Below are 22,200 nucleotides of genomic sequence, written 5' to 3'. Positions count from 1 at the left end.
CTTGGAACATGGAGGCTTGTTGACAGTGTGAGATGTTACACTTCAGTTCCTGTTATCCTAAACAACATTTTCACATATTCTACATTAAGTGTGTTTTGTCTAAGGGATTCACTTTCACTGAGAAACGAACAAAAAAGAAGAAGAAAATGTGGAGTAAGTGTATTTTTAGTGTATTTTAACTCAACATTTTAACATTTATAGGAATGCCGCTTAAAAATTTCTGGTGAATATTCTTGTTACTTTTTGGTTTAGGAGTCTCTTTTGCAAAGGTCTGATTTTAATAACACAAGCTGATGATGCAGCTGCCAGTACCTGGAGTTAAATTCCTTCCATGTGGACACACGTGCACACATTGACATGCTAAGACACCGTGTACCGTATGCTTTATTCAGCACTCATTAGCTCCATGACAGCACAGGGAGCACCAGTGGGACACAAGCAGCTCACATGCAGCGAGAGAGGTCAGCGTCCCACTGACAGATTGTCTCTCTTTATGTCATACTTAGCTCAGTCCTTCCTGAAGCTGCTCTGTCTTTCAATCTTTTGATCATGTGAGTGTCTGTAGGCCAAATATTACATAAAAATTTGTTCCTGCAACACATAACTGAAAGTGGAAATGAAGCATAACACTTTCATGAGGGCCGAATAGAGTCCAATAATTTAATCGACCATCTACAGCCCTTTTCTTAGGGACACACACAGGCGTCAGTAATATTCAGTTGGACAAATGTCCAACAAATCCTAGAAAACAGATGTCTACAGGATGTTTAATGTGTGGGTGTTGACTCTGTGAGTTTTCATCACACTATCAGCTGGTCTGCAGGACCTGTCTCTTATACACATCTCCTAGAAAACAGATGTCTACAGGATGTTTAATGTGTGGGTGTTGACTCTGTGAGTTTTCATCACACTATCAGCTGGTCTGCAGGACAGTACATCCAGTGGACCCTTGTGAGGGACTCCACGCACTAAACAGGCATCTGAGTGGGTGCGGGGGGGGGGGGGGGCTCAGGACAGAACAAGAGGTCCCGGAAGACGGCTTGAGCTAGAGCGGAGGTGCAGATCATAAAGAATAACACAGCAGGGATGAAGGGTGCTTATGGAAATGCTGGGGCTAAAACAAGGTTCCGGAGACACCGTTTACTCAGCCTGCCAGCATTAGAGGAGTTGGCCGGTGGTTCCTCTTCTCCTCCACTAACAAGGAGCCGAGCTCGATCCCACAGAGGGAAAGACCGAGAGGACACAGAAGCCGATCATGTTCAGACTGTTTACACTGTGGCATCAGTATTCCAGAGAGAAATGAATCAGAGATGTCAAAGTCATGGGTTGGCAGTATTTTAGATTTGCAAAAACATGGGGATTTTCTGCATACCAGCACATCATCTCTTACTCACACTTGACTGGATACTAGGGGAAAAGAGTCAATTTTACTGGAGAGTAAAACCATGCAAAGTGACTGATGACAACAAATAAGTATTACAGCACTGAAATCTTTGGTGGGGGATCTCATAGCATTATGTAAGAAAGCAGTGCCTGTGCCAGACCCTCAGATAGAGTGCAGGGGAGGCATTCAGGTGCATGCCGCTGAGCACGCAGCTCTCCTCTTTGCCTGCCATACTTGGAAATAGTTGGTGGAGCTTGCTCAACTTGATTACCCCAATAACAATCCTAAGCCAAGGCTTTAAAAGAGGGTGGGCAGTAAAAGTTTTTGAAATAAGTATACCTTTCATGTTTACAAAATTAAACAAAATTAAAATCGCAGTAGCTCCAGGTGATTACATAATTCAGTTTAGGCAAAGAAGGAGTTAACACATCTACAGCGAGCTACCTCTGTCTGAACCATAGTGGCTGTGGGATGTCTCACATGGACCCGCAGCTCAGCTTTCAAATACAATTACATGTTCGTGCAAATTATACCCACTGTGCCCAGATGCTTACAGAATAGGATCACTTGAAAAGTATCTGCCCCCGACTTCTTTAGATGAAGATTAATGACTTGATTGGGAATCACAACAACGTTAGGGAGGATTAATTATGATTTTCATCTCATTACTCCTGTGGTCGCAGAGTGTAAACGAGAAAACGGAAAAGGAATAGTGAAAATAAAGTAAGGCATCTGGTGGCAGTGAGAAACCTTATACCCAAGTACATTTAGACAGGAGTCCAAGAGTGGAGACAATTCACAGGAAGCTTATGATCAAAACTGCTTCACCGTGGATCTGTATTATGCAATGTGCCCTCATCCAGTTGAAAGTGCAGTTTCATTCAGGAGGTGTATAGCTGAAATCAGACAAGTGCCATTTGATGAGTCAGAGGAAGGGGGAGCTCTGGTATGAATGACAGCCAGTGACTCAGACGGCTGCGCACGCACTCAGGTGGCTTTGGTTTTGCCAGCCAGTGCCTTTCCTGTGACGAGGAGACATCAAAAGTGAGAGAAGCATCCACAACCCCCCCAGTCCAACCCAACACACACCCCCTCGACCACCTTCCACAGGCCAAGCCTCATCACAGTAGGCAGAGGAGGGGAGTCAGGAGTCGGGGTGTCTGCTCCAATTCTCCAAACTGGGATCACATACTAGAGGAGAACCCATTAAGCGAGTCCTGGACTTTGGCTGACTCCCCAGCAGCATAGGCCCCTCATCATCACCCCCCCACCCCACCCCTCCGCTGCTTCCATCAAAACGCCCCCCTTCCCTATTCCTTTTACTCCTCCCACGCGCACTCCCACCCCCCACTGGCTCTGCTGCCAGGAACTAAGATGTATAGGCCTCTGCAGAGAACTGCCTCCAAGGTAGCTCTTCTCTCCTCTGCCAGCAAAAATAAGACATTCTGCTCTCTCTCTCTCGCCTGCTCTCCCTCCCACCTCCCCATCCCGTCTCAGCAACGCAAGTCCCTCCGCATCACAGCGGTCAGAAAGCTGCCAGAAGCGGCAGCCAACAGCTACACTCTGTTTTGCCCCCTTTTTTTCCCCTCTGGTTCTCGGAGACATTGACTTTGCCCAAGAAAATTTATGTAGATAGGGGCCTGCCAGTTTGAGAAGCAATGTGTGTTCTTTGAGATAGGTTACTATGTACACACTGGAGCAGACCACTTGTTGCGTTTATTGTTGTTAGGTTGGAATTAGGAATTACATGGGCTGTAGAGTATCTGGACTTGGCCATGTTTGAAAACAGCCCGAAACAGTCCAAAATTGCACTTTAAAAAACCAGCCAGTTCAAAGCTATGGGTAGAACGAATACAAATACTGGCATGAGGATACACATAGAGATGGATTTGCGCACATACACACACACACACACACTTGGTTGTGGGGACATGCAATTGACTCATGCTCATGCTGTAACCCCTGGCACTAATCTTAACCGTAACAATGAAGTGCTCTACAGTAATCCTTACACTAAACTCAAGTCTAATTATAACTCTGTTCCAAACCCCTAATCCCTCAGCAGCCCCTTTTCAAAATAATGACAAGACTTTTCTAATTTTAGCAGATATTAGTAATATTCTTTTTGGGGGAAATGTGATCATCACACAGTTGAAAAATAAGAAAAACAACACATAAATGTCTTTATGGCCCCGAACATATGCTGTAAGGAGAAATCCGGATGTCCTGCAATCGCATCGCCTTGGCCTTTATATGGTCTTAACAACCAGCTCCAACCTATAATTACTTCAGCATCATGTTTTTTAATGTCTGCAAATTTTACAGACTTTTACATCCAGTGAGTAAGTTTTTAATAAAAAAGAGTGCTAGAGTGCTAAAAGCACTTACATACATGACAACTTCCACGCAGCCAGGACAAACTATAAAGCAAATCGGTACCAGCCAATGGACAAGCATGCGAATTTGGCATCTGTCTTTGTACTTATGGTAGGTCACCGATATTGGGGCAGACCAACTTGAATGTACTGAAGTGTAAATGTTCACTGACGTAATGGATACATCTGTATTTCAAGTCCAATGCGAACACATGGACATTTTAGTGCAAACGGAGGGCTGCCTGTGTCCTCCTGAGTGGACCAGCTGAGAAAACATTCCCTGCTGCACACTCCACAACATAAAAAATCTGGGGAAAAAAAACAAAAAAAAGAAAACTGAATTCCATCAGTCACATCCCATGGCACCCATTTGGTTTGGCCTCTAGCTGACATCACACCTACTCCTCATTTCATAATATACTGCAAGGGAAGAGTTTAACAAGCAGTACATCACAGGCTGATTTATGACGAGTCATAAAAGGTAGTACGGATCCTGATGGAGCATGTAAGCTTTTGAGTGAGAAATGGAGGGGGATCAGGTGATTTTGTAGGAAAAAGTATACTTTACACTGCATTTCTGTCAGATCCAATTCCACCATGTAAAGTGGATAAATGTTCTGTGGTGATGTACAACTAAGACAGGTTTTTGAAAACTCAGCAACACATGACAGAAGAAACTCAGGGATCTATTACTTCCTCAAATAAATAATTCATCCTTTCCCAACCAGAGAGTGGGATTGCCTGAGAAACAGAAAGGCAGATTTTAAATATTAAAGCTGCACTAATCAATATTTTTGATATCACTAAAGCATCAAATGACTGTGTAATGTGGAAGGGATCACTCATGGTGACAAACCCACAGAAAATTATTACCCGTCTCTATTGTTCCCCTCAGCTCTATGAAGCATTTTTTTAAGCATCTTTAAACTCATTGTTTTGGTTTTATGGGCTGAAAATGTACTTGTTGGTTCACTCTCACCATTCTCATCAAACTCATTTCCAATAGGAGCAGGCAGCTGTTTTCAGTGAAAAAGCTCAGATAAACCCACTGCATGCTAACTGTCCAGCACCAAACAACAGCCGGATAAAGTTAGCAACTAGCTATTTTACACACAGTGGGGCATTGAGCTGCTAATGAGCCAGATATTTCCCTCAGGAGTTGGTGGAACAACTGTCGGGTTGCAAGAAACACAACTCTAAATAAATACTTTTGTTTCTCATTGTCTGCTGAATGTCTTAAACAAGCAACTGTTTGCTAACATTCACCATGACAGCATATAACGGCTATATCATCATTGTCAATATTTTGTGCTTTAGGCACAGCATAGGAATGACTGATAAGTGATAAGTCTTTATCAATATTGCTGTCTGTTATTGAACACGATTAAAGCTGCTGGTTAAGTACTTGGATGGATGGACAATGGATGAATAGTTAAGGAAACCCCCACACTTTTCTGACCCCGGACTTGAGGAGCTGTGTCCAACCATTAACTTTCCAAAACCGACAATCCAACATTCACACCCACTTCACAGCGTGATTGGCCAACTGAAGAAATGCCCTTGGTGCTGCAAGGGTAGATATTTGCTGATATGAATTTGAATGAGCCCTGATGACATTTGCTGTAGCTTCAGGTAATGCACACCAGCTACAGTAAGTGGGAATGGTATCACACTGTTGTAACTGTCTCTAGAGCTGGCCATTAACGCCTGAGATCTATCAGTGTTCTTAAAGGCAAAAATACATTAGAATTTAACGCAGAAGCGCAGACACAAACCCTACAACTGAATCAACATATTGTAAGAGAACTACATATGTTAATCACTACTAACCTTGGTCCCCAGCTTTAATCTCATAATGCATCTGTTTTCCTAATGGCTGTGGTGAGTTGTGAATGACCATGTCTCTGCTCATAAAGTTTGTGTGGTCACACAGTGGTTTTAATAGCACGACAGTGACGTTAACCGCTATCCAGTGGCCTTATTGAAAAAACCAGATATAATTTGATCATTTTAGCTTTTATGAAACACTCATGAAATTATGCTCTCTAATACACATGGATCAAGTTCAACAAGAACAGGCTGATCACTTACTTCAGGGTCTCGCCAGACATTGTAAATACACTGAACTCAACTGCAAAGAGTGAAACCATACTTACAGTAACTACAAACAATACAGACAATATAGCAACTGTAGACTCAACAACAAATTAAAATTATTTAAAAAATAGGGCCACAATTCCCTAGGGACGTATATTCACAGATTGTTTATTTTTCTCACAGTGCAATATTTAGACTTGTGTCAATTCAACCTATTTAGACATGATTAGCGGCTAAATGGGAGCGATGGAGAGCGAGCAAAAACATCTCTGTGACTCGCTCCTTTCCTCCTGACCGTACACAGACGCTACTCGCACTTCCAAAAGGCGCTGAAGTGTTAGGGTAGAATCTCTGACCAGACTGGCCGTCTTGATTTGGGACTCAAATTTGATGTCTACTGTAGCTTGATCAGTTGGGTAATGATAATGCAGTGTTTTGAGAAGTTGTTTCTTTCTAGAGATTGCACCAGAAAGAACAAGAACAAGCTGAAAAGAAGAATCAAAATAACATTTTTATAAACATAAATAAAAAATAGGCAGGAATAGAGAGGAGACAAATAAGGAGAGCCAGCACCGTCCTCAGCTCAACAAATTTCCCAAAATCACACTCATGCTGTGATAGGAAATAAGGCAGACATTTGTTTAGCACAAGGAGTGTTAATTTGTCAGCATGATAATTAGGTGTAAGCAGACCTTGTTGCCCAGCATGCCAACTATAACACTCATGGGAAATGCTACACTCACACTACGGAAATGACAAAGCAGGATTGATGGAATTCCACAAAGGCCAAGGACATTTATCGCTGGATCTAGAAACAGCTAAACACAAGAACAGTTTGATGCCAAAGCAAGAATACATGCAGCCAAAATTGTTGATTGAGTAGGCAAGGGGTTGTGGAACGGGACAAGGAAGTAACTTACTTGAAAGGGTAAAGAAAGAAAAGAAAAAAATTGTGAGGCATATTCCACTTTGGCAAGACCTCACCTTGGTAATATAAGAATGGTAAGCCAGCAGAAGAAATATGCATGGTTTTCAAGAATCTGGCAACAAGGCCCACAAGGTTTTCACTGGCATTTTATTTGCATTTGGACTGAAATTCAAAATCCCTTGGACAACGCTCTTAGCTGCTACATGCCATCTGATGTGGTCAAATAGCTTGTGATGAAAATATTGCGTGTGATTATCTGACATTAGCTTGTGTTTTACAGGGTACTTTGAGGTATAACACAACAGAAACATAACTTTAGAAAATGACTTTATCTAAGTCTCACTGATGTGGGAAGGGGAGCAGTAACTCTTGCCCAATTTTCTGGACAAGCTTGTGACATCTTTCTCAGATAAGTGTTGGGAGGAAACAGATAAAGCTTTCCATGTGGCATGTTCTTTTCTGGCTCATTCCTTTGCCTGGCTGCCAGAGACCTCTGTCTAATGGAGTGGTACAAAGCAGACATGGGGGAGTAAATGGAGGAACCTCAAGGGGAACACTGAACATGCATGAAGGAAAACAGTCTTCCCAAATGACTGTGATGACTGGGGGACAGAATGTGAACTAATGTTGGCGAGTGGCCAACCCAAACAGCCCAAGGGGGCAAAGGGGAAGCCATAGCCAGGAAAAGGGGAGTTCGAATAACGTACATGAAGGGTGGACAGGACAAGGCGAGACAAATGCCATTACAGTGCAGAAATCCAAGAGGGGACCTGGGAGTTGTAGGAGTGTTTCCTCTGTGGAGGGGATCAGGGTCTGGTTGCACAGCGTTACGGAGCCACCTGTTTAATGGTGCTTAACATGCACAAACACAAACATGCTGCACACACACGAATGTGCTTAGCCTCATGTGAAAACATACTGTACACTGTACAGTATGTCTACCGCTGCCCCCCCCCCCCTCATTCTCACATATATATACACACACACACACACACACACACTTGATGACCTCCTGGGTGCTGTGTTTTCTGCACAACGGTATGTACTGCCAAGTCACACAGCTTGAGCAGCAGGGAGGTCCAGAAACCCGGAGGGAGATGGTACGTGACAGAGAGCAGGCTGTGTATGAATGTGTGTATGTGTGTGTCAGGTTGGAAGTGGATATTTTGTGAACACTCTTAAAAAAAAACGTCTGTGAGCTTGCATGAAGCTATACATACAGTACTATATATGATAAGTGGCAGTGTGTTTTGACAGTTATGGACGTGCCCAAGTGTGTTTCCGTGGGAGGAAGGAAAAGACAGCACAATAAGGCAGAGGACACAACATCTGATATCCATATGTTCATTTTGCTTGAACTATTTTAATCAAGTTTGCGGCTTCATGGAGCCTAAGTAGCTGCCTGTAAAATAAAGAATACAACAAGAGGCACACAACATCGGCCCACTCTTGTGTTGGTTTGTGTGCGTGTGTGACCGGTTGCATGCACACGTGTATACAAACTGGGCCTGGCTCCACCACAGAGACAGGAGAAGAGACGCGAGGGCATATGAGCTTCATGCTGCATCGATTGCTTGCTCCAAACTCTGAAAGTGATTTTCTCACCGTATCTTGGAGGAAATGATTCATTAGGCTGTGGCCCAGTTGGGATCGCTCTTGACATGGAATAAGAAGCAGCCACTCACCCCGGGCTGGTGCATTTGGAGTGTGCTCCGAGACGAAGGGGAAGATGGGAAGCAGCCCATGAAGGCCATGACGGGTGGGGGGGGGTTGAAATGGCAGGGAGAGAATTGGAAGGCAGAGCAGGAGGAGAGGAGGGACGGATCGAAGGAGGGACGGAGAGGGGGGAAAGGGGAGCCTCTGTGGCTTTGAGTCAACAGTGCAACAGCTCCCAGACAAGCTCGTCTTTCCTGGAACACCACAGGACCACTCAGCACGAAAGAGAGTAATGCAATGTACTAATCTTTCCAAGGTCATCTTGAACACATCTTTGTCAATTGTTGTAATCCTGTCTCAGCACTACAGTACAGTTCAGATGAGAATATTGTGGTTTGATTTAGAATCACATCAGAAAGCACAACACAGAAATGCACTGACTGCAGTAGGATGACAGTACTGTTATAGGTTGCATTAGCAGATTTTCTTTTAACTTTCTCCCTGGTTTGATTGTATAATATTAATCAGAATTTCAGATATCATATTGCATTCCATTTTAAGTCAGACAACACAAGTACTGTTGTCATTTCTGACCTTTTACTTCTGTGATCCCCAGTGTCCGGGCGTTGAAGAAACACCCATGCGATGCTGAACAGCTGCGCTTCCTAACTAAGTTCATGTCTAAATTTGATGAATAACCCATTTATGAGTACACATAGTTTTCATTATTAAACCCCAAATTTAACTAAACAAAGCATTTTAATAGCTTAAAAACAAGATTTATGTGCTCAAAGAATTAAAAGAAGAATTTAGTTTGTTTTTGTTTTTTTTACTAAACCAGACGTAATCTCTGCTTGAAAATAATATTATGCTGTTTAATTTATTAAATTAGAATTTATTATTGCAATTGAATTCTATGTATCTCCATGTCTGTGTGATATTAGACAACCTCCTATCAGTGACAACGTGGTTGTTGATCAGAAACAGAATGGAGTTTCATTGCTCTTTTCTTAGTATCTGTCCGAGTTGTGTGAAACACAGGGTCATTTTACAGCTCTGGGAAACCAAACTGAGAAAACTGTCATAACTCAAGATGTCCCAACACTTAACTCATTTACTGCTCTGACCTTGAAAGTAAAATTTAACATCCTCTAGCAATAAATCTGCAAACGCTCCAAGTTTGCAACTCCAAACTCCCATCAACGCATGTAGATGAGTTCACAAGCGACACAGCGGAAGGCAGAGCTCCATCTGGGACGTCCCGACATCGTAAAGTGACCAACCAACGTCGTGCTGATAGGAGATAAGGAGGATCTGACTTGTGTGGAATGCAATGTGGTATAAACTGAACAGAGCAGTGTTGATGATAACCCAGACTTTTCCAAGAAGTGGTCATAAGAAATAAGAGTGAGAACTAAGAAGAGAACAAGCAAAGATAAGAAAGGGAGGCCTGGATTATACGTTAAGCCTCATTACTCAACCTCCCACTCAGTTTAATAAAGTGAGAGACAGAGACAGAGGAATAAAGTGAAAATGCAAACATAAGTAGCATATAATTGCGTGTGTGTGCGTGTGTCTAGCAGTGTGGGTGTCCATATCTCCCACATGACCTTGTGCTTCAGTTGAAGCTTGTAATAAAGCAGCAAATTATAAATTAGATAAGTGTCAGTGAGCTATTGGTCTGGGAACACAGAAACCATCCCAACCACACTACATTTAAGAATGTGACTTTCTGCCCTCAGCTTCATCTATCATCTTGTAAAGCCATAACAGCCTGTGTGTGTGTGTTGTGTGTGTGTGTGTGTGTGTGTGTGTGTGTGTGTGAATACACATGTGCGCTTCCAAAAATTTCCACCGAGTTAATCATGCCAGTCTTAACGTACCTCAAAACCCCAAAAACGTGTTAAATGTTCAGATCCCCGATGCATCCCTTCACGGATCCAGAGCTGAGACGGTAATTTACTTGTTATCTGTCACAACAAGACAATAAAATCACACTGCCAGGTGGTAATTCATCGTCACCCTGCGCTGAAGTGGTGTTCTGGTGATAGCTTGTTTCTAATATAATTTGTTTTTAGTGATATGTCTGAGGTTTGGAACATTGTTTGTACGTGATTTGTATGTGTCACCTACACTTCCAATCAATCTCAGTCAGACAGTCTAGTTTGTGAAGGATGCAGGGTACAAATCACAGCAAGGGAACCCCATAAGACATATGGCCTTGATCAGAACCAGTAGTACCATGACATCATTGTCACATAATTTACTCTCGTCGTCCGTCGGTCTCTTTCCTCCTTTGTTGTCAGGGCAAGTGAAGGCCGCAGCTATTGAAGTTTTCCTTTCACGTGATAATCGTGTTGTCTGTGGGCTGCACTATTAAAGACTACTAAGCCTCTGGATATTTGGTTTGTAGAGTTCTTTCCCAACCAGGCACGTAGCAGACAGTTGGGCTCTTCTTTTCAAGGATCTGCTGATTTATCAATGGAAAATTATTTTGGGCTTTTGAAGGGGACAATGTAATGTCTGCTTCTGGAGCTGACGCGCACTCACGAACAGTCCTTATAAATCACCAACACTTAGGCCTTACATTAGGTCAGGTTTAGCATTTAAAAGCAAAGTAACCATGGCAACAAGTGAACGACCGAAGTCATCAAATGGTAAGCGGGGGAAGAAATGATCTGGATTCTTGTTGGCATCAAGTGCTACTTAAAAGCGGCTGCTTGTCAAGATGCCATTGTAACGCACATCACACAATGCTACAGCAACTGTTTGAGTGTAAACCAGTGAAACTTCCCTGAGCTCCCTGCAGGATGAAGGGCAATTGCCAATAGGGCGGCTATTGTGCTGTTGTTGTTATGCATTAAATAAAGTCAAGCTGTCCCTTCGCTCTTGCCAAGCTCATTGTCGTAGTTGTTTTTGTAGGAGCAGCCATTCCTCGTGTAGTGAAGCTGCGGTGATACACTGAGCAGATTACCTCTGCCAGACTTGTTCATAAACAACAACCACATGCTGCAACATATAATAAAAAACACGATAATAACCACAGGCCTGATGAGAATTATGATGTGACTCAGTCCGGACGGTATGCATCCATGTTGTCATTCCTCTCTCTGTTAAATTATCCATCTCTTTCTAACATTTTTGCCCACATTTATCCACCATGTACTTATATGCTACTTTCTACAGATATGAACAAGCTGTAATTGTAAATTAATGGTAAATTATTATTACTATTTAGCAGTGGTGGAAAGTAACTAAGTAGATTTACTACCTAAAGTACTTCTTCCACCATTGTTATTCTGAGGCAAAACATTGGGCTATTAATTTTCAATGAAGGCCTCAACTTTTAACTTCCTCTCTACCAATGAGACATTTAGTGTCACTGATGCGAACATATGAAAATTAATAAAAATATTTGCAGTTACACTTCAAATCTAGAAGTTCATTAAGAAAAAGGAGTAGGCACTGCTGTGTAAGAGGTTGTATTTGTACACATTGGCGGTTTGAGCTAAATGCTAATATCATCATGCTAACATGCTGATGTTTAGCAGGTATAATGCTTACTGTGTTCAGCATCAAATTTACGCATGTTAGAATAATAACATTGGCTAATTAACATTAAACTTAAAATACGGCTGAAGCATTGTTTTAACAGGCATTTGGTCATAAACCAAACTAACTAATCTATCCAATAGTAACAGAAATATTTCAGCCTGGAAGTGATGAACCTACAGACCAAAGTCACCATAACATTTAGTTACTAAAATAGTAAAAAGATCAAATGTGCTGCATTTTAATCTTAGCCACTACAATTGTAATTTTATGAACCTCCAAGGGAGTAAATGAAAGTTTATTTGTGTCATTATTGTATTATATCAGTTAATTTCATCTAATTTCAGGACATTCAGATAAATATTTGACTTTAGGGGAGAAAATATGGCAATAAACATTTTTATGATCTGGTATTGAGAGGGAATAAAACTGATTGAATAAACTGCAAAGTGATGATCAGCCTGGATTCTGGATTTCCCTAAAACTGATCACTGGGAAAAAGTAGAACGTATGAGTTCACAACATAATTTAATGCATCATTTTATGAAAAAGTGAATGTTGTAGGGAAACACCTGATTTTTCAGTTGTAAGCCCATAAACGTTGATTTGCTATAAATAAACAGCTGGAACTGTTTGGATGAACTGAGATGACTCCCAGGTCAAGATAATTCACATTTAACAATTCTAAAGCATCCAAGTCAGCTTTATTATACCTAACTAGTGATAATTAGTCCTACTAAATGCACATTACTGTGGTCTAACTCACTGGGATACAACACAGGCAAATATCAACAACAAGCTAGGCTATATAGTTCAATCCCTATTAAATCTTTCCTCTGTTCCTCTGTGTTCATTACACATCATGTTGTTTCCTGTTACTAATAGACCAATTAATCCCATTTGTGGAAGCCCACAGGGACATGCTCCTTGCACAAAATCAAGCTCTGAATCGAGGTGATGAGAGAAAAGACACAGTGTGTGAGAACATATCGTTCCAAATTTTAGATGACATTATTCTTAATCACTGAAAGAAAGTCTCCCTAAACAAATCTGTCCAGTGTGCACAACCGCTGAAACCGCATCCTGGTGTTTCTCAACAAACCTGGTGACAGCACTCGAAATGTTTCACAGCGATGTACGTATGGCTATGATGTGTTGTGTAATTCCTAAGGCTGGCAGTATCATCTATCAGTAAGCGCAGCATGAAAAAAGGAGGAGGCGAGGTGAGGTAAGGTGAAAAGAACAGACAAAGAGAGGAGGAGGAGAGGAGAATTCAACCTTGCTAAGGCTGCTGGGTAATATCGCTGCAGCTTGGAGACACTTTATGTAAGCTATTGGGTGTAATCTGGAAAACAGCAAAGGAAAGGAGGTCAGTGATGTATCTTCTTGCAGAGGAGGGACTGTGAAGCTACTCAGAGGGGAACCGGACTGCACAGGCAGATGCACACGCACACACACAGGTTTAAATTCAAAAAGTCTCCAAAAAGAAATACCCGGCTCAACAATACAGTGATTCATCACAATTAAGTCGATGTAAACCTATATGGAGTGTAACCCTAACACCCAATCTATCAGCGAGCTGCCTGTTGTCTCTGCTCTCCCACAGTTTAAATCCCTCAGCTGGATATTGGAATATCACTCCGACATACACCTACAGTAAATCATCATATACACACACTGCCTGATGTATAATTCATTCCTATTCAGTCCCCACTCAGTGATTTAAAACGATTGCTTTAGCAGTGCACTACAGGTCTTCACCCACACATATTCACAGCGAGTAAATCCAGCAGACATATTTATCATAGGAAGCCTGATGTTGTGTGTGGGATGTCTGAGGAACTGAGAATTAGACATTACCAGACATAAAGTTAATTTTTTAAGAATAACTGTGTCTTTTGCGAATACCATATGTTAAATAGGTTGCCCTACATGGAATACATTGAATACTTTTTTCTGTTGCAGGTCCGTTTCAATCGATGCTGCAATAAAAATAACCTATATTTTAATAGTTATTAATAGGTATTTATGTTTTTTATGATTGTAGAGTAGAGAAAAATACATACATTTATATGTTAATGTTTTATGTCTTTAGTTGCACATGGTTCTTTTATGATACTACTGGATCATTTGACAGAAGCGTATCTGCAACAGGCCGTCACACTTTAGCTGAGAAGGTGAAGGCAAAAGCCTCATCAAAAGATCAAACTGCTTCCTGCAGAACCACCAGGGACGTGATCCACTGTCACCACAGGTCACAAAAGAGGTGACCCTGGACTCCAATAACCAGCAGCAGATGAGCCGGTGCAGGAAGACACTGCAGGAGCACAGGAAGTGGCTCAGGTAGGAACACGTTTGGAGAGAGTGTTCTTTTTGGCAAGAGGGGTTGTCTCTGGTTTGTTTTGGGGGGCCTCAGCAACAACCCTGCTGCTTTCCTGTTTTCTTTCCTGAAGTAGGTCTGAGGTTAACAGGGACAGATAAAACACGAGAAAAGAGACATTCACTCGGGAACTCCCTTTCATTTGTCAAACCACAAATGATTCACATGGAAGCTCATTCATCTCTAAGACTACTGAATGCCAGAACATTAGTTTGTCAATCAACAAGTGGTTGTTTTCCAAGGTCAGTGCAAGTTTTTATTGACTTAAACGTACAGTACATGAAAGCTTTTGAACAGTGTGAAAGATGGGGTGGACAAATCATAGAGACATGCACCACACACTGTGGATGACAATGATGCTGGAAGCCAGTAGGTGGCAATCTTCTCAGCAATCCTCAGCAAGCACCTGTCTCCCTGTGAGTGAAGGGGCTACAGATTACAGGCTCTGCATAGATTCAGGAGGCGGTAATGACACTGTCATGGCTCGTCTATCTGACAGTAAACAAACAGCATCCATGCAAACTCACACTGCAGTTATATCAAATGTAGCAACATGAACATGAAAACCATCTTATTTCATGGTAAACCCCTTTAGTGAGGATTATGTGCACAGAAATTATTGTGGTGCAGGGCATTGCTGAATGAGCTCTGGTTTGCTCAGATTCATGGCTGCCTACCGTCACAATAAGAGGCTGCAATGAGGCTTCAAATTACCCTTCCCACTGGGAAAGACATGCAAAGGCTAACTGAAAGGCCATCAGGCTCTTCTGGCATCAGTGGGACATTATTTTCATATTGCAGATTTTATCTGAGTCCCCGCCATTGTTGTTTGCCTTTGGTCTATCTCTTTCATTTCCCTCTCAGTCACAAGACTGATCCAAAAGTATTATTACTGCACCAAGGAGGAAATTAATAAATCTCTAAGAAGGAAATTTGAGTTCCAGACAGTGCAGGTTCAATGTCATACATGCTTTTTTTTTTTTTTTGCTTTTTTGCAAATGTGAAAAACTGAATCTGCCAGCCACAGAATGAAGAGAATTTACAGAGGACTTGTGCATATATGTATAATTGTGAAAAGAAGATGGCAGCTTAATCAAACACAACAATGAACTAGGCTATGTCTGTGAACTTTGCAACATAACCATTTCCACTGGTACATGCACGCTGGCCAACGTTCATCATGTCGACAAACTCCTGATCACATTTGAGCAAGAGTGTGTGCAGAGCAAGCAGCGCTGCTGTCAGATGCTGAGAAAAGACTTCGGATTGGTCCGCCGCGGTGGGTGTTTCCGCATTCCGCAAAGAGCTGTCAGCAGACGCGTAAGTTGAAGAGGGGGGACTGTCGCGTCTGTGAAGAAACCTCCTCAGTCATACCCAGGGGAATAACGGTCCACCGCCAGGGCGACGGGATGCCTTACATACTCATCAGTACGCAGATCCGACTGGTGTGTATCCTGCATCTGTGAATGACTCATGTCATGCTTGTAGGAGGAGGACACACGCTCGAGTTGGACATTCAGGGATTTATTTATTTGGCTGCGCAACGTTGCTCATACTACTAATCAATCAAGATCCCCCACTTGCAGATTACAGTTATGCAGTGGCCTGTGATATTCTGCATGGTGGAAACAACAGACAGTCAAAGGCTACAAGCGGAGCAAGCAGCGTGCGTATGGTTGTGTGTGTGTGTGTGTGTGTGTGTGTGTGTGTGTGTGTGTGTGTGTTTTTTTTCTTTGCCATGGTGCCCTAAATTAAAAACACATGTTGCCCAGTTTTCGGCCTCTTGTTGCGCATGTTCATTTTGTTGTCTGCACGACAAGAACAACCTAATTCTATAGCCTCTGAGTACTGGATCATCTATTTTTAGTCCGTGCAGATATTAGATTATGATCCGCACCTGCCAGTGATATGAAGCAAGAGCTGCACAAATAACAGGCAGCAGATATTGTTTTTAACAAAGCAATCATTTCCTAATATCTAGAATAAACTATCAGCTGTGTAGTTAATGTGTTTAATTGCTTGTCTTGCAGGAAAATGGTCCAACAAACGTGGGAGATGAATTCTCTGATCCAGCTGTCATGAATTACCTGGGAGCCAGGAAAACAACCATGCTGGGAAACAATTTGTGAGTATTGAAAATGGAGACAGGCAGTTATTGCAGCGGGTGGAGATAAAGTAAAGGTGGCAGGTAACTAGTAGACTACTAGAGAGATTTATATGCATAATTCAGCTCAGGTCCTCTTCCATGAAAGCACCAAGACTCAATTGTAGCTCATAAGATGAAGATTTTATAGCATGATTTGATCAGTTTTGGGAAAGCATTCACACCACCACCCCCCAACCGGGAAATTGTCAACAGTAATGACACATGTCCAACGTGGACCTTCACACACCCACACACACAAAATCGACTCCCAGGTGTACTGTAAATATCCTCACACAGAGCCCTATTTCCAAATTTAGGCACAAAGAAACACACTGGTGTTTCTTTCATTTTTGGCAGTCAACAGGTACATATTGACGACGGAGCGGAGATCAGGTCACATGGAGTCAGGGGAAAAACAAAAAAAAACTCCAGTGTAGTTGAGGAAGACTGCTGCTTTGCAGATTTAGCATAAACCATTCAGTGCTGATAGAATGCAGATCAGGGAAGTGTTGTCATTGGCAATCTGAGTCAAATGCTGCTGGGAAATGAACCAAGGTGTGGGAGGAAGTGAACAAGCACCAGAACAATTAACAGCATTCTACTTTCCAAGCAAAGTTTACTGAAAGACAGAAAAATCCCACATCTGTGGAAAGTTGAATTACCTTGTGTTTATGCTCATTTAGTTCTGAGTACCATGTGGACGACCCACCACGCCTGGTGCTGGACAAGCTGGAGAAGATCGGCTTCCGCGTGATGACAATGACAGGGGTGGGACAGACGCTGGTGTGGTGCCTCCACAAGGAGACGGAGTGATCAATTGTTTTTTACTTTGGTTCTCTGCTCTACATTTGACACACTGCCAGCTACATATTCAGGCTTCTGTCAAGTGAACATGAAGTTCTAAAATTGAGATTATCCCAGACATAAAGTTTCAGATTATCTTGAATGAGGGATACTTCAGGGGAATACCAAACTAGATTCCATACATTTTATAGGACTCTTTGCCCATATTGTTTGCTATTTACTACTGGTGACCAATTTTAAGTTTGCGAGTGAGGGCCAGTTTTACAGTCAATGTCATTTTGCAGTAGAACTTAATTAAAGGCTCTCTTTTTCCTAAGTAAATAAAACACTGCTAGATATGTTTGTACTTACAGCACTGTGCAAAGATGTTTTTGTAAGTCTATCATATGCTTATGATTAAATGATGTAATGATATGGATTGTTTGTGTACTTATTAAAAAAAGAAAACAATTTCCAATCCTTCTAAGATTTACCACAGACAAAACTGAACGCATGTATAAAGCCGTCTGATAATCCATCAAACCAGACACTTCACATGTAAAAAATATTTCACATGCTCTTCTTGTGAGCTGCTGTGTGGCACCTTACAGGGATGCTGCATGCCCCAAGATGAGGCATGAGGCTCTAGCATTGCAGGCACACGGAGTGCAGGAGACTGCCTGCGAGAGCCAAAAAAATGCTGGGTGGTGGTTTCATTACAGCCGCAGGTCTGCCAGCACATGTCTGAGGCCAGCCTGGATCACTAACCCGCAAACCAGAAACTTTGCCAGCGAGCTCACAGCCAAACTCTTACCAGGTCTGCCGCCTCACACATGACTTAGCTTCCACATCCGCACTTAAGATCAAAAGGTGCGTGTGCTTCCCAATTCTGTGACCACGGAGATTCCAGATACTGTTTGCATACACTGACATGGCAACTTCGATACAGACAATCCACGGAAAGCAGGAGGAAGAGGATACTATTAAGATTCCAGGGTTCTGCTGTAGTTGCTGATAGGACAGTGCATCCAACAGGCTCATCCTCCCATCCTGGTTCGCATGCAGCGCAAGCCACTGTGGGCTCAGGGCAGGGTTGGTGGTGAATGCGTTTCCTGTAATTGTATTTCCTCTGCTGTCATTTGGACAGAGTTAGTCTGTTTCTGGGCTTTTTTTCCCTTCATTGCCGGGATATGAAAAAGGCTACGCATAAACCAATCCATGTGATGAGGGGATTTTGCAAGAGAGGAGCAGATGTCTCCCACCACACCACACCACACCACTCCACAGCTGGACATTGTGTAACAGAGCCACGGTGAGGCAGAGCAGCAGTGGCAGGGAGATGGATGGCTGAGTTGGATGTTGCAGAGCTGCCATGTAGTTCCTAAATAACACAATGACAAGAGAAAGAGCCGCCACGCAACCCAAAAAATACAGACATACCATTACACCATAGTCCTTTATGGGACAGGAAAATAAGACTATTTGGATGAATAGATGTTCCACAGACAGAGGACCCTGTTACAAAAACCAGGGTGACCACAACAGTCTGGCACTGTAAGGTCTGACTTAATGTGGGTCACAGAGCAGTAGCGTGTCACTTCAGAGAGCATAAATAAACACTATCTTCTAGGTATCTGTTACATAAGCCTATTGTGAAACAGCTTAGACCAGCAATAGCTTAGAGAAACTTCAGAGAAAATCTGTTGAGGTAGGTATAATAAGACAGAACACAGACAGTTTTGAGGCAGGTGGCGTGTTCTTCAATTAAAGCTGGTCCAGGGCCTGTGACATGATCTATCGGAGCCGAGGGTGGAGTGACATGTGTGAAATGGAAACACTGAAATATGTAGGTTGCCCCAAATAAAGTCCACCCATTGCTGAAAAATCATAACTTTACCCATTGCTGCAATATGATGCATGAAGGAAAAATTGATGTTCTGGTATTGCTTAGCGTAGTGTTATCACAAGGTATAAGTAAGTCAGAAATCAAGAAATCAAAGCTTCTCAGTTGGTGATTAAAGCAATAGTTCCTTGACTTTGCATTAAAAAAAAAGAAGCAATTTGCTTTCTTGCGGAGTTAGATGAGAAGATCGATACTACTTTCATGTCTGTCCATTCAATGTTAAGCTGGAGCCAGATGCGGTTGTACAGGGGGTTATGAGCCAGACTATTTTTTGGCTGGGAGCAGTGACTATCTGGAGTCTCTGTTGCTTGCCTGGCAAGCGCATGGTGCCAACAAGACTCAAGAAAGTCATCTCCTCCCCGCCAAGAAATAGTTCAGGACCCGATCTGCGGTCAAACCGCAACTTGTCACTTTTATAGTGTTTAATCAGGTTCAACAAACTAGATAAAATGTGTTAATTAGTGAGCTTTAAATATACTGGTAGGTGGATCTTTCAGCGTTGTTTTTCAAGCTAACCATCTCCTGGTTCCAGCTTCATATTGAATGGACCGACATGAAAGTGCTATCAGTCTTCTCATCTAAAAAAGTGAAGAGGCATATTTTTTTTCTTTTTTTTTGCATTACATAAGATATAGTTGTAGTAAGTTACAAGCAACAGTATTTAGTTACCTATAATAGCCTTTTCCCTGTCTGGAAATAAATGGTCTACATGAGAGGTTCCAACTTTTTTGACTTGTGACTCCTTAAATTAGAGTCACGTTTACTTCTGACCCCTTATCATACATTATGGTCTTAGTTTGGTCACTAGTTATGACCCCCAGATTGGCAACCCCTGATGTACATTATTTTGTGCATGTGTTGCATAGGGCAGTGTAGAGATTACATACAAATATTCAATCTACCACAAAAAAAAAACATGCAGTCCACAGGCCTCTACAGTCTGGAGTAGAGCTTTAGATATATTGTATACAAAACCCAGGGAACAATCATCTAAACCACCAGATCTGCAATGGAGAGCCTCCAGAGTATGTTCACTTTTCATCACATGGGACCACAAGAATTCACATAAAAGCCTACCTAGTGTTCCAATCGCAGCTTGATTACTGGGTGAACATGGGAGAGAAAAGATCTCTGCGGTTTGGGTTGCTACAACTCTCGACTAATTTTTACAGAGTTTCTGAATGAATACTCAGACAACAGAAAAGAATGATTTTTACATTACACTCGGTTGGCTACAATAATGAGGTAATAAGTTGTCACAGCTAACTAGACAATGGTTGACAGATGCAAATTACATCATTACACTGATTTGATTACATGTGGTGTTGGGCGGCCAATCTCCTCTGGCTCTTTCACAGCACAGTGAACAAAGACTAAATACTCACTGGATGCTTTAAATCTCTAAAGGTCTTAAAATTACTTACCAACTACTTTATTACTGCTAAGCAATACTGCATTAGATGGCACAATAAAACCACATAATACAATATGTTGATGCATGGGTCACAATACACTACCTTTGAGATTCCTAAGGATTTGTGATATACTTAATATTGTAAGAAAATATGTTGCAATTTATCACATTTCTGAGCACTAATTATATTCTTCCGAACTGTCAGAAAAACTGATAAGCTGCTGATAAAATATTATCTAATAAATTTAGATTAAATATCTGTTTGTCTCCTTTCAGACTTTATGGGACAAACTAGATAGTCAAGTAAACAGACTAAATCAAGCTTGTGAATGTAAATGTTGTCTAGAACAGACTGAAATGTTTATTTACAGGACAACGATGTCAACTAATTGCAGGTATACAAAATACAGTGTACTCTGTATTTTGAATTTGGCGTCCATGTATTGGTACAATATTGTGCAGCACTGATTAGACCCTGCAGCCTCAGTGATGGGACCCCTACCTCTGGGACGATAAGGCTCAACCCTGAATCCTGCAGGAGCCCTCACTTCTTCTCTACTCTGTATCTGCCTCAGTCATCCTACGTTCTCAAGAAAAGGAAAAGCAACACACTGATTAAAACTACAGATTTGAAAATAAGCATTTCTTTTCAGTTATTAAAAATATTTATTTTTCCACAGTGTACTACATACAAAAAATAACAAAAGACATTAAGAGGCTTTATGAAACTAAAGCCTGAAACAGGTATTCATTTAATAGTTGCAAGCTGGTACCAGGCTGAGTCCTGCTGTGCTATGACCTGCCAGCATCTTCCTCGTCCTCCCTTTGCATTTGTTCTATGAGTTTCTGTCGCTCAGCAGCCTGCCTCATCCTCATCATCACCACGCTCTCGTAGTCACGCTCATTTGTCAGGGAGCCCTGCAGAAGAAAGAGACTTGACTTTAATGTCAAACAAGGAAGGGTTATAATAACATGGAAAATGTTGCAACAAAAACTGCATATGATTTGAAAGCACATGTAATCTTTCGCCCCAATCTATGTATTTTCTGATATAAAATTAGGCAGCTATAACATAAATATTTGAGCCCAAGATTCGTAAAATTTTCTAGAGATTAAACAAATGACATGATAATGTTGATTATAATAAACAAGACGAGTAGGATAATCTTCATCTACTTGCCTTACTTGTTTTACATCTCTTCAGAATAAAGCTGAAAGGATTAGTCAATTAACAGATAAACTGAGCTGCAATCTTTATCTATTTTGATAATTGATTAATCTTTCAGGTCATTTTATGAGGAAAAATATTGAATAACTTTCAGCTTTCAGGTTTATTGTGAAGGGCATTTTTCATTTCATGGGCCAAACGATCACTCAATGAATTCAGAAAAATATTCAACAGATTGATAGCGAAAGTAATCACTAGTGGCAGGTCTACTATCTATAATCCCCCAACAGAAAGTTGGATGACATCATCAGAGGTTATCTTTTTTCAGACTTGACAAAGATCCTCCAGAGCCACAGAAAAGGTCTTATGTAAAAGTTAACCATTTTCATAGACTGAAGAACTCCCCACACGGAA

General features: G+C 41.7%; 2 protein-coding genes across 2 annotated transcripts in view; one reads left to right on the top strand and one right to left on the bottom strand.

Annotated features, from left to right (window-relative positions):
* The first annotated feature begins 15,658 nt into the window (after nucleotides 1-15,658).
* Nucleotides 15,659-17,736, top strand: gchfr (GTP cyclohydrolase I feedback regulator). Its single transcript, XM_023430963.2, has 3 exons — nucleotides 15,659-15,817; nucleotides 16,403-16,497; nucleotides 17,202-17,736. Exons 1-3 carry the CDS (start codon nucleotides 15,782-15,784, stop codon nucleotides 17,329-17,331), a joined length of 261 nt encoding a protein of 86 aa, XP_023286731.1. The 5' UTR covers nucleotides 15,659-15,781; the 3' UTR covers nucleotides 17,332-17,736.
* A 3,524-nt stretch (nucleotides 17,737-21,260) lies between these two features.
* Nucleotides 21,261-22,200, bottom strand: part of dnajc17 (DnaJ (Hsp40) homolog, subfamily C, member 17) — a 31,904-nt gene continuing 30,964 nt past the window's right edge. Inside the window, exon 11 of the mRNA XM_023430969.2 lies at nucleotides 21,261-21,536. Coding sequence (XP_023286737.1) covers nucleotides 21,411-21,536 — 126 coding nt within the window. The 3' untranslated portion in view covers nucleotides 21,261-21,410. The remainder of the gene's footprint in view (nucleotides 21,537-22,200) is intronic.

This window comes from Seriola lalandi, unplaced genomic scaffold (assembly GCF_002814215.2).
Source record: "Seriola lalandi dorsalis isolate HSWRI2012SDOR001 ecotype SW California unplaced genomic scaffold, Sedor1 jcf7180002054915, whole genome shotgun sequence".
Lineage (NCBI taxonomy): Eukaryota > Metazoa > Chordata > Actinopteri > Carangiformes > Carangidae > Seriola > Seriola lalandi.
This window is presented reverse-complemented; position numbering and strand designations above follow the sequence as displayed.

Bases quoted from the DNA above. Each gene is read 5' to 3' on its own strand.
- gchfr (XM_023430963.2), top strand. From the start codon at position 15,782: ATGCCTTACATACTCATCAGTACGCAGATCCGACTG. The intron at 15,818-16,402 runs GTGTGTATCCTG...CTTGTCTTGCAG, and splicing joins TCAGTACGCAGATCCGACTG to GAAAATGGTCCAACAAACGT. The intron at 16,498-17,201 runs GTGAGTATTGAA...ATGCTCATTTAG, and splicing joins ACCATGCTGGGAAACAATTT to TTCTGAGTACCATGTGGACG.